Raw genomic sequence first — 12843 nt, 5'->3', positions numbered from 1 at the left:
TTAAATTTATTTTATTAATGGTTTTGTTATATCAGAGATAACCAGAAAGAGTAATACAAAGTAGTGTCAGGCACTTTTTCAAAGAACCTTTTCTACTGAGGAAACATGCTGAGACACCCTTTTGTACAGAGCTTGGAACATGTTATTGTGCATGAGGGAAAAAAGCATGAAAGTTATCAAAGAAAACTGGAGTTCTGTCAAAAGGATACAGGAGAAATCCAGGATTACCCTGATACCAAAATCAAAGACATTATAAAAAAAGGAAATCATAGATCAATATCCCTCAAGAACACAGATGTAAATCATTAATAAAATATTAGCAATACAGTAATATATAAAAGGATAATAATACATCATGACCAAATGAGATTTGCCCCAGGAATTTAAGCTATAACATTCAAAAGACAAAATCAGTAATATTTATCATATCAACGGAATAAAAGAGAAAAACATATATCTTAATAAATATAGAAAAACATATGACAAAAGTCATATTTATTCATTCGATAAATATAGAACAACATATGACCTATGCATATAAAAAGACTGAGCAAGCAAGGAACAGAAGTTAATCTGATAAAGGATATCTATGAAAAACTACAACTAATATCATACTTAATATACTTACTTAATATCATACTTAAGACTGAGTAATTTCTCCCTAAGTCTGAGAACAAAGCAAGAATATTAACTCTCAACATTTTTATTCAACAATTTTACTGAAAGTTTTAGCCACTGCAATAAGTGAAGAAAAAGAAAGAGATTAGAGATTTCAAAGGAAGAAGAAAAACTGTCTTTATTCATAGTAAATAAACATGATTACAAACTTTACAATGAAGAGTTCAGGCTGATCACCACCTTCTCAATATTAACATTATTAAAAGTGGGACAACCAGACGTGTCTCTTCTGATTTGACACAAAACAAAGCAAGCCAGCACCATCTACAAAGTTTTCTTAACCAAAATATTTAAACTGAATCTAATCAAAGGCCTCTAGATCAGCACTGCCCAACAAAACTTTCTGTGATGTTGGAAATGTTCTATATGTGGCTATTGAGGACTTGAAATGCAGCAAGTGCAATTGGGGAACTGACTTTTTAATTTTATTTAAAACCAATTACTTTAAATAGCCATTAGTGGTTACCAACATAGCTAGTATTGGACACCACAGCTCTGGACCTATCTTCCCTGTACAGAAATGCAAGGGATAAAGGAAGAAGTTAACACTAAAAGAACAAGTTACAATATATGACAAATTGAAAACTCCAGAATGTGGGACATTCTATAGGACAACTGACCTAGCTTCTCCAACCAAGTCAATGTTACAAAAAAAGAGTAGGAAATTACAAAAGAGACCTACCAGACTTAATAACCAAATGTATACTCCTTGTTTGGATCCTAGTCAAACAACCAACTACAAAAAGATACTTGTGAGACAAAGCTGTAGAGGACATCAGATGACACCAAGAAAATACTGTTCATTAGGTGTGATAATGAAATTATGGTAAGAAAATACTAACATTTTTTAGAGCTGCATACTGAAATAGGAGTGAAATGATGATATTTAAGATTTTCTTTAAAAATGTTCAGCAAGAGCGAAGTATAGGGGACTGGCCAAATAAAGTATTATATCTCCATAGTATTATGGAGTATTATGAACTTAAAAGAAAAAATAGAGTATGCTAACATGGAAAGATATGAAGGATAACTGTTTATCAAAAAAAGTTACAGAACAATATATATAGCACAATTCCATTTGTGTGAAATAAAGCAGGCAGGCAGATCTACACACATTTATAGGAAGCAGAAGTTGTTGTTTCTAATGTTTTATTTGTGTTCACTGTTTGAATTTTTTAAATAGCAATTTAAAACCAAAAAAAAGTTTAATAAAGGAATTGGTCATTAAAAACAAAGAGCAAGTCCTACCCAACATAGGAATAATCCCTTCTCTGACCATCCTTTCTTTGAATATTTTCTACGACAAGGACCACATTACCTTACAAGGAAATGCATGCCATCATCAAATAGCTCCAGTTGTTAGAGAATAATTTACGTTGAATGGAGACTTGTCTTTTCTGTATCTTCCAGTCATTAGTCCTATTTCTAATTCTATTTCTAAAGTTGTGCCATCCAACAATGGTGTCCACAAGTCACATGTGGCTATTAAGCACTCAAAATGCAGCTAGTCCAAATTGAGGCAGGCTATAAGTGTAAAATACATACCAGTTTTTGAAGATATATTATGAAAAAAAGAATGCCAAATATCTCATTAATGATTTATACTGACTGTATGTCAAAATAATCATTTTGGGTAAGCCAATTTCAATAAAATATATCAAAATTTTAAAAAATCTTCAGTAAGGTCTGGCCCAGTGGCAGCTAACTGACATGCTCTGCTTCAGCAACCCAGGGTTCGCCAGTGTGGATCCCAGGTGCGGACCTACGCACCACTTGTCAAGCCATGCTGTGGCACACGTCCCACATATAAAGTGGAGGAAGATGGGCACAGATATTAGCTCAGGGCCAATCTTCCTTAAAAAAACAAAAATCTTCAGTAAGAGGTCTAGATGAAGCAATTGTAGTACATGAACATGGATGGTTGTTATACAGGAGTTCACTGTCCAATTCTCTTACTTTTGTGCATGTTTGAAATTTTCCTAACAGAACAAGGAAGAACAAAAATGCTAAAAAGAAAAATAACATGGAAAATAACTGGAACAAGATTAAAGTGTTCCAAGGTCCTTGTTTGTTCCATAAAGAGAAGAGAGACATTGACTGACTTCAGACTTTAAGGAAAGCAAACACAATAAATGTTTAATTCAATTAACAAAAGAATTAAAATATAATACCTAACTTCTAAGCCACCTGAAGAAAGGAAAAAAGAAAGAAAGTCAAAAATAATAGCAGGATCTTCAAGGCAAGGGAAAACAGGATTGAAACAAAAAAACAGCTCACTAATTGGGAAAAAATATTTACAAGCCACTTATCCAACAAAGGGTTAATCTCCATAATATACAAAGAACTCACACTGCTTAACAACAAAAAACAAACAACCCGATCAAAAAATGGGCAGAGGACATGAACAGACATTTCTCAAAAGAAGATATGAATATGGCCAAGAGACACATGAAAAGATGTTCATCATCGCTAATCATCAGGGAAATGCAAATCAAAACTACACTAAGATATCACCTTACACCCGTTAGATTGGCAAAAACATCCAAAACCAAGAGCGACAAATGTTGGAGAGGTTGTGGAGAAAAAGGAACCCTCATACACTGTTGGTGGGAATGCAATCTGGTATAGCCACTATGGAAAACAGTATGGAGATTTCTCAAAAAGTTAAAAATAGAAATACCCTATGACCCAGCCATCCCATTACTGGGTATCTATCCTAAGAACCTGAAATCAGAAATCTCAAGAGTCCGTTGCACCCCTATGTTCATCGCAGCATTATTTACAATACCCAAGACGTGGAACCAACCTACATGCCCAGAAACTGATGATTGGATAAAGAAGATGTGGTATATATACACAATGGAATACTACTCAGCCATAAAAAAAGACAAAATTGGCCCATTCACAACAACGTGGATGGACCTCGAGGGTATTATGTTAAGCAAAAATAAGCCAGTCAGAGAAAGACGAACTCTATATGACTCCACTCATAGGTGGAAGTTAGTATATTGATAAGGAGATCTGATCGGTGGTTACCAGGGAAAAGGGGGGGTGGGGGGAGGGCACAAAGGGGGAAGTGGTGTACCCACAACATGACTAACAAAAATGTACAACTGAAATCTCACAAGGTTGTAATCTATCATAACACTAATAAAAAAATAATAATAATAATAGCAGGAAAGGGGAAGGAAAGCAAAGGAGAAAAAAAGAAAACAGAATAAGAAGGTAGAAATAGTACATATTATAACAGTATCATTCACTTCTTAATTATTCAAATATTTTAGTGTCTACTACAAAAGTTTTCAAAGTATGGCCCATGGACTCTTTCAGGAGTTTTACAGGATTCAAAACCATTTTGGTAATAGCACCAGTACACTATTTGCCTTCTTCGTTATGTTGATATTCATAATGATGGTATAAAAGCAACAGACAGCACAAATGCTGGCAACCTAACATGAACCAAGGCAGTAGGACTGTTAGTAGTAGCAGTCACTGTTTTCTTCACTATCATACATTCTTTCACTTAAGAACATCCTTCATGAAGACAGTAAAAATAATTAATTTTTATTAAATCTCAATCCTTGCATTTACAGCTTCTTATATATAGAAATAGGAAGTACACATAAAACATTTCTGTTACTGCTATGTTATACTGATATAAGTACAATGGCTGCTTTCAGGAAAAGCACTTGTACAACTGCTTGAGTTACAAGCTGTACTAGCCACTTTTTTCATGGAACACTACTTTTATTTCAAAACAAATAAGATTGACTAATAAACCATGGTGATCCAGATTTCGTTACATGGCAGACTTGATTATTTGGTCCTCAAAAATGAACAAAATGAGTCTGTCATTTTAAGGAAGAACAAATGATAAAGTTTGAGCTTATTTTAAGCAAGATTTAGAATTTGGAAAATTGTATCTGCCATAGTGAGCTTGACAGCTTTCCAATATTTAGAAGATTTTTCTGAGATCATTGGTGCTATTAATGAAGGCAAAGTTTTGATACTATATAACAAAATATGCCAGCATTCAGAAGATCTGCATAACTCAGTGAACTGGTATTTTCCAAAGAATCAATGCATGATGTTACAAAATCATGCAGTAAAAGATCCATTCAGTTATTAGTGGAGTACAAGAATTTCATTAATATGGCTTCAGATTCCACTAAGACTAACCTTTAAGAAACTACCCCCTGTGAAATTCTGGTAAAATATCAAAGAATATCCACAATTATCAGAAAAAGCTATTAAAATACTCTTCCATTTTCCAACTGCACAGCACATGAGGCTGGATTTTCTTCGCATACTTCAACCAAGACAACATACAACAAAAGATTAAATGCAGAAGCAGATGAGAATCTTCTATTATGAGCTATCTTCTATTAAGCTCAACATTGAAGAGATTTGCAAAGCTGTAAGACAACGCCACTCTTGTAATTTGTTGGGTTTTTTTGGAAAATATAGCTGATTTCTATAAAAGTATTTTATTCACATTAATATGTACTGAGTTTATTATTTTTTTATTTTTTTAAAGATTCTATTTTTCCTTTTTGTCCCCAAAGCCCCCCAGTACATAGTTGTATATATTTTAGTTGTGTGTCCTTCTAGTTGTGGTACATGGGACGCCGCCTCAATGGGGCCTGATGAGCGGTGCCATGTCCGGGCCCAGGATTCAAACCGGTGAGACCTTGGGCCACTGAAGCAGAGCGCGTGAACTTAACCACCCGGCCACGGGGCCAGCCCTGATTATTATTTTTTAATAAGTTAAGTAGTGCTTTAAGATTTCTCTAAAATAGATATAACAACCTACATAAATAAAAGCACTTTGGGGTCCTCAATAATTTTTTTTTAAGAGTGTAAATGAGTTCTGAGACCAAAAGCTTAAGAATTTAGTCAAGTTACACAAGGCACTAAGGAGAGGTAGGATCTTCAATAATCTGAGATGAACTATTTGGTTATACTCCAAGCATACAAGGGATGTGAGAAGTAAACAGCCATATGTTCACTTACCCTGCTGTGAGGGTAACAAACTAACACCAGCGACTCTCTAAAATCTTGCTAACATTAAATCACAGCCCCTTTCCTTTCGTCTATATAGACCTTTTTCTAAAAGCTAGTCTTCTTTAGAGAGAACAACTGAATTTCCTACTAGAACTCAAACAAGTTGCGGAATCATTCTAAAAAAAAAAAAAGCTTGTCCTAAAAGCACAATCCAACAGAGTGATCCCTTCAGATTCTTTTTCCTCTTGATTAAAGTTCCCAGTATTTTAGTGTCAACATCTGAAATTTACAATAAGTGCAAAAACACAGCGTGCTTTTTACTTACATAGCTTGCTAAGTGCTAATTTTCTTATGACCATTCCACCAGACTACAGCCTAATATCAATAAATGCAATATTTAATCTTCCTAATAACTGAAAAATGCCAACTGAAACAATTTTATGCTTTTCACTTACCACCATGGTAAAAAAATAATTTTAAGGACAGTTCACAGGTCAGTGAAAGCACAAGAAAAATCAGCACTCTTATACACAAAAAGTGGGAGTAAAATTGGTAGAATCTTTTTGAAGTCACAAGAAAGTATTTAAATAGCATCCTCATCCACAACCTTCTACTGTATCACCCACCTAGTGTTACTTCCTCCCTAGTACTCATCACTCTTCAATTTTAAAAGGATTAAAAATTCTTTTTAAAAACAAATTAATTATCTGCCCCAATCCCATTAGAGTGCAGGCTTCATAACAGCAGAAGCCTCTTTTGTTCACTAGTGTATCCTGAGACTAGGACATCTCCTATCACAGAGTAAGTGTTCAATAGAATCTAATAAATAACTGAGTGTCACAGAAGTATTTTTTTTAAAGTAAACACAAACAAAAAACCTTTGGAAACAATCTATTTGTTCACCAAACCCAGAATAATTAAATACATTATGGTACTTCCATTCAGTGAAATACCAAGAAGTTTTTTTAAACAAGAAGGCAGATCTACAAGTAACTAGAATGTAAAGATCTAAGGCACATTAAGTGAAAAAAATAAGCTGCCAAACACATCAGTATTACTATATTTATGTGTTGGGAGGAAAAACACATGTACATACAAAATTACGAAAGAAAGTGTGGGGGACCAGCCCGGTGGCGCAGCGGTTAAGTGCACACGTTCCGCTTCAGCGGCTCAGGATTCGCCGGTTCAGATCCAGGGTGCAGACATGGCACCACTTGGCAAGTCATGCTGTGGTAGGCGTCCCACATATAAAGTAGAGGAAGATGGGCACAGATGTTAGCTCAGGGCCAGTCTTCCTCAGCAAAAAGAGGAGGACTGGCAGCAGATATTAGCTCAGGGCTAATCTTCCGTAAAACAACCAACCAAACAAAAAAAAACCCCAAAAAGTGTGGAAGGATAACACCTAATTGGTAAGTAGTCATTTCTAGGGAGAGATAGTAGGATTTGGAAAGAGATAGAGAGTGGTCAAGGGGAACTTTAGCTTTATTTGCATAATTCAAATTTCTTAAAATCATATATACTTATTATATAACTACGCAATTTTTTTCCAAAGAGAGGCCAACATATCAGTCACGGTCCAGTCCGGTCTTTCACACAGAGGAAATTTACTACAGAAAATCAGTTACAAAAAACAGAAGAAAGTGAGGCAACCCAGAGACTAGTAACAGCAGGGAGCTTCTATGACTTCTAGGATTAAAAGGACAATGAGATGAAGTAGTCTCACCAGATTACAGAAGTTTGGGATGGTATCAGAACCACAGCGGGACCTGCTAAGTGGTAACAGGCACCATGAAAAAAGGGGTTGTTAATGGGACACAGAGCTGCCGCTGGAGTTGGCTCAAAAAGAGGTGGGGAAATACCCTAACTTCTTCTCCCCTCTCATCAATCAATGTTCTGTTAGTGCCTCCCATTAGCCAGATCCAGATAGCAAGCAAGCCTAACCAAATCATCACATTGTATACCTTAAACTTACACAATGTTACTTATCAATTGTATCTCAATAAAGCTGGGGTGAAAAAAAAACAAGGACACGCAGAAAGCAAGGGAGCCTAGGAAATGTTTCCTGCAATACAGAACAGAGCAGGGAAAATGTAGGGATAGATCTGAGAGCAAACACACTGACTAGCACAGTCAGTTATCAAGGTGTGCCCTACCTCCTATATTTTATGGCAGGAGAGGATACACACATACAGTGGCTCAAACTCTCTTTCAAGTCTTACTTAAGACTAAATAAGAGAACCAGATTTGGAAGGAGTATAGGGAAAACAAGTACAAAATGCAACAGTAAAACAAAAAAAAGTAAATGATTAGAAACACTGAGTTTACTAGAGGGGTAAATTTACCAAACCAAGTCACATGTATAGATTATACAAAATTTCATTATATTAAATCTCTACATGCCTGGGAGGAATTTCTGGAAACATGAGAAAGATTTTTTTTTAAAGATTTTATTTTTCCTTCTTCAGCCCAAAGGCCCCCGGTACATAGTTGTATATTTTAGTTGTAGTCCTTCTAGTTGTGGCATGTGGGATGCTGCCTCAGCATGGCTGGATGAGTGGTGCTTGGTCCCCACCCAGGATCTGAACCGGCAAAACCCTGGGCTGCTGAAGCAGTGTGCACGAACTTAACCACTTGGCCACGGGGCCGGCCCCAGAAAAAGTTTTTAAAAATAAAATTCAGCTTAGAGACCAAGAATTTAGACTTAAACTTACGTTTACCAACATTCATTTAAGTGTCTTCCTCTAAAACTATTTTAGACAAATATACTTAAAACCCATATCTTTCACAAAGAATAAAACAAAAGTCTAGGTTAGGAACTAAAAAAGAAGAGTTGTTCGATAAAAACTCCAGTGTAGGGAAAGAAAAGCCTAATTTCATTTAATCATTTTATTGGTCTTAGACCAGGGACTGGCAAATTTTTTCTGTAAAGGACCAGATGGTAAATATTTTAAGCTCTGGGGGTCATACAGTCTGTGTCACAACTACTCAACTCTGTGAAAGCAGCCAACAGTCAATATGTAAATGAACAGATGTGGCTCTGTTCCAATAAATCCTTTTGTATGGACACGAAATTTTGAATTTCACATAATCTTCAGGTCACAAAATATTCTCCCTTTGATTTTCTTCAACTACTTAAAAATGTAAAAATCACTTTCAGCGGGGCTGGCCCCGTGGCCGAGTGGTTAAGTTCGCGCGCTCCACTGCAGGCGGCCCAGTGTTTCGTCAGTTCGAATCCTGGGTGCGGACATGGCACTGCTCATCAAACCATGCTGAGGCAGAGTCCCACATGCCACAACTACAAGGACCCACAACGAAGAATATACAACTGTGTACTGGGGGGCTTTGGGGAGAAAAAATAAAATAAAATCTTTAAAAAAAAAAAAATCACTTTCAGCTCACAGGTCATACAAAACAGGCAGCGAGCCAAATTTTGCCAATGGATCATAGTTTGCCGACCCCTGGTTTCAGACAATGTCATGGAGCCGCGCATTTCAAGACTAGGTTTGGGTTTCTTTTTCCCCCTAGGTGGGAGTGGTTGTTAACTATTTTAAACTATTAAACAGGAGCTAACCTATCCAACATTTTAATTCCAATCTCTATCAACACCAGAAGCATGTTTTCAACAAGGTTACCAGACTTTAAAAAATTACAGTCTCTAATCCAAAGAATCTATGCAAGAACATCTAATCTCTGCAAAAATATACCAGAACACTTGAGAGTCTGTCACTGTATTCAATCAAACAGAGCTAATGTAAGAAAAACCCTGGAGGGCCAGCCTGGTGGCCAAGTGGCTAAGTTCGCACCATTCGCATCAGCGGCCCAGGGTTTCACTGGCTCAAATCCTGGGCGCAGACATGGCACTGCTCAACAAGCCATGCTGAGGCGGCATCCCACCTGCCACAACTAGCAGGACTCACAACTAAAAATACACAACTATGTACCAGGGGGCTTTAGGGAGATAAGGAAAAATTTAAAAATCTTTAAAAAGAAAAACCCCGGCCCTAACTCCATTCCTTTGGCTCACATCCATGACAAAAAGAGGTGGCCAATTATTTGCTCACAAGTCCTGGTTAGGGATGTCAATGCCATTACTATTTTTTTTTCTTTTTCTTTTTTTTTTTTTTTTGAGGAAGATTAGCCCTGAGCTAACTGCTGCCAATCCTCTTTTTGCTGAGGAAGACTGGCCCTGAGCTAACATCTGTGCCCATCTTCCTCTACTTTATATGTGGGACGCCTACCACAGCATTGCTTGCCAAGCGGTGCCATGTCTGCACCAGGGATCCGAACTGGCGAAGCCCGGGCTGCCAAAGTGGAACGTGCACACTTAACCGCTGCGCCACCAGGCTGGACCACAATGCCATTATTTATTTGACTGCAAAAGCATATGATCTAGCTTTAATTTGTAGAATAAAATAATAAATCCTACGCAATATAATCTCAATGCCTCTGATAATCAAATCTCATCAGAGGCCCCAATATATAAAATAAATACAACTACCTAAAGAATTCCAAGTTCATTCTTCTAACAATCTTTCAACCAATACAGTCTCTTAGAAAGCTTGTAATTTTACAGTACAGCTTTTGGTCCCTTGTAGGGATCATATTTTCTGAATCTCAGTTCAGCATTTCACCTACAGTTTGCCCAAAGGGATGTTATAAGAAACTGCTACACAAAACCCAATACTGTATTTGCTATATAAAAAGATCGGGGAAATTTTTATCTAATATACAATATATCACTTTTTTATGAGAACCCTTGGGAGAAATTTCTCAGGCATAGTGCCAACTATGAACACTTTTGTCAAGAGACTTGTGTGTCTTTTACCTTACAGATGCTATATATACCCTAATCCAGTATTAAATTCTTATTTGGCTGCAAAAACAAGCTTTCACAGTCTGACTCTGTAAACCGTGTAAGAACTTAAGGCATACGTTTGTATGTACTTCTATAATCAGCTCCAAATTACTGAATTTTTTTCCTCAAATTTTTTCTTTTGAAAAAAATCCTAACACACTGTGTCTATATAAGCTACCTCAAATAAAGTAGGGCCTAAGTATTCAATAGCATAAGAAACTAACACACACACATATATACAGACATTAATCAATTGAAAAAAAAACCTACCTCAAACAGCTGCAATTTGTTCTTTGTGTGGCTTCAACAAAATCCCAGGATGCTACTTTATCAGCTGACTCCTCTTCACACAAACCACCTGATGAAGCCGAATACTTCCTCCTAAGATTTGAAATTATGCAATTCTTTAGAATTCATAAATTTTCTGAAATCCTAAATTAAGCATTAAAATTGAATTTTAAAAAATTAGTTTTCTGAATTAAAGAAAGGTCATATAAATGACTTTATATTTTAATTATCTCTTATTTACACATAACTACTAACATGAAATTTTTAAACTTGAAAATGAAAATACATACTTGTTCTGTGCTCTGTTCATATTGCATTCTTGCCAAACTCTATCCACCACATGATTTGCTAATTTTCTGGGTATTTTCCCACCATGGTGGCTAGTACTATCTGAGTTGAAGCCATCAGATACTGAAGACAATTTGACCCACTTCTGGGCAGACTGAGGATCAACTGAAAATAAACATAAAAGAATAGGCTGTAGGAGAATAAAGGTAGGTTTAAAGAAACATTATTATTTTTTTTTTTAATTAATTTGTAATACAACTTGCTGCAGCTATTTGGTAACTCTAGTTATATTTTGAGGCAAAAAGACATGTTACTTTACTTAAAATACAGAAAGCAAAAAATTTAAACAGGGATGTGAATTGGATGGTGGTATTACATCAATGCTGATTTCCCATTAAATGGTAGTTATATAGGAGAGTGTCCTTAATTTTGGGAAATACATTGAGTACTTAGAGGTGTTGGGGCAACACATCTGCACTTTGCTCACAAAGGTTCAGAAAAACAAATGACAATGAATGTATCTGTATAGAGAAGGTGATGGAGCAAATGTTATAGTTTGGGAATCTGCAAACTCTTCAGTAAGTCTGAAATTATTTCAAAATAGTTATTTTTTAAGTGTTTACTGTATTCAAAAGAACAGATTTATCACTAGAGCTAAGGAAACAAACTAGTACAATACCTGTTTGGACTTCCTCAGGAGATGTAGGTGGTGTAAGAGTAACCGAAGACATAGCAGGATCTCTTGTGGAAGCAGGCACTTGGTGGACACCCAAGCAAGAAGCTGAACAGTGAGAGGATCCCACAGAGCTAGGAGTAGGAATGTCTGACTGAGGGACTAGAACAAAGCATGCTGGATAGATCATTCGGACACCAGCTGAAAGGAAAAAAAAAAACAAAGGACAGGAAAATCAATTACTATTATAATTGTAGTAGGATTAGTTTCACTTAAAATTATTGTAATGGAAAAGCCGATATAATATGATCACATTTGTTTAAATAAAAATATATTTAATATATTTTTATAAATATATGCTCTTTTTGGCATAAGGTTTTTCTAGGAGAAACCAAAAGAAGCTGTTGGTAGGGGCTACCTGTGGTGAGAGAGACTTAGAAGACAGTAGCTTTCTCCTTTCACTTTTGGATTTTTCTAACCATGAATATGTATTACTTTTTTTTTTTAATCTTTATTTGCTAATCTGACCAACCATAATAAGTATTACTTTTTAAAATTTATTTCAAAAGTTTAACAAAGGTAATCTGGGCACTAGGATTATAGACTATCTTCTGTTTTCTTTATACGTTTCTATTTAAAAGCCTAATATATGTTTGTGGGGTTTTGTTTGTCACAACTACTCTGGTTGCAATATATTTATTGAAGTTGAATATTGGTATTCTTTTCATTTGGGGAAAAAACCCCAAAATCTCAAAATAAGGCATTCTTCACATGTAACATTACCATATGATTCCATTAAACACAGTACTGCAGATTCTAATCCCAATTATCTGCTCAATTATACATTCCTCACACCTCCCTTGACTCTCTAAGGTGGAGTATACATCTTCACCCCATTGTTAGGCTTGGCCTTGTGACTTGCTCTGGAATTAAGTGTATGTGACATATGCCACAACCCAACAGAAGCTTTAAATGCGCTTGCAGGATCAGTGCAGCCTCTCTTACTTCTGCCCTCTGCCTTGAGATTATCATGTGCCAAATACATTTAGCTTGTTAA

The 12843-nt window shown here is 36.0% G+C and overlaps 1 protein-coding gene across 2 annotated transcripts in view; it reads right to left on the bottom strand.

Annotated features, from left to right (window-relative positions):
- The window catches only part of MED13 (mediator complex subunit 13), a 101200-nt gene that overhangs the window by 55076 nt on the left and 33281 nt on the right, over positions 1-12843 (bottom strand). For both annotated transcript variants that reach the window (XM_070562354.1, XM_070562355.1), the window contains exons 6-8: positions 11793-11987; positions 11116-11278; positions 10808-10918 (exon numbers count right to left, since the gene is read on the bottom strand). In XM_070562354.1, the coding sequence (XP_070418455.1) occupies positions 10808-10918; positions 11116-11278; positions 11793-11987 (469 nt within the window). The remainder of the gene's footprint in view (positions 1-10807; positions 10919-11115; positions 11279-11792; positions 11988-12843) is intronic.

The sequence above is a fragment of the Equus przewalskii genome, chromosome 10 (assembly GCF_037783145.1).
Source record: "Equus przewalskii isolate Varuska chromosome 10, EquPr2, whole genome shotgun sequence".
NCBI classification, from domain to species: Eukaryota; Metazoa; Chordata; class Mammalia; order Perissodactyla; family Equidae; genus Equus; species Equus przewalskii.
Note: the sequence above shows the minus strand (reverse complement) of the source record. Positions and strands in the feature narration are given on the sequence as shown.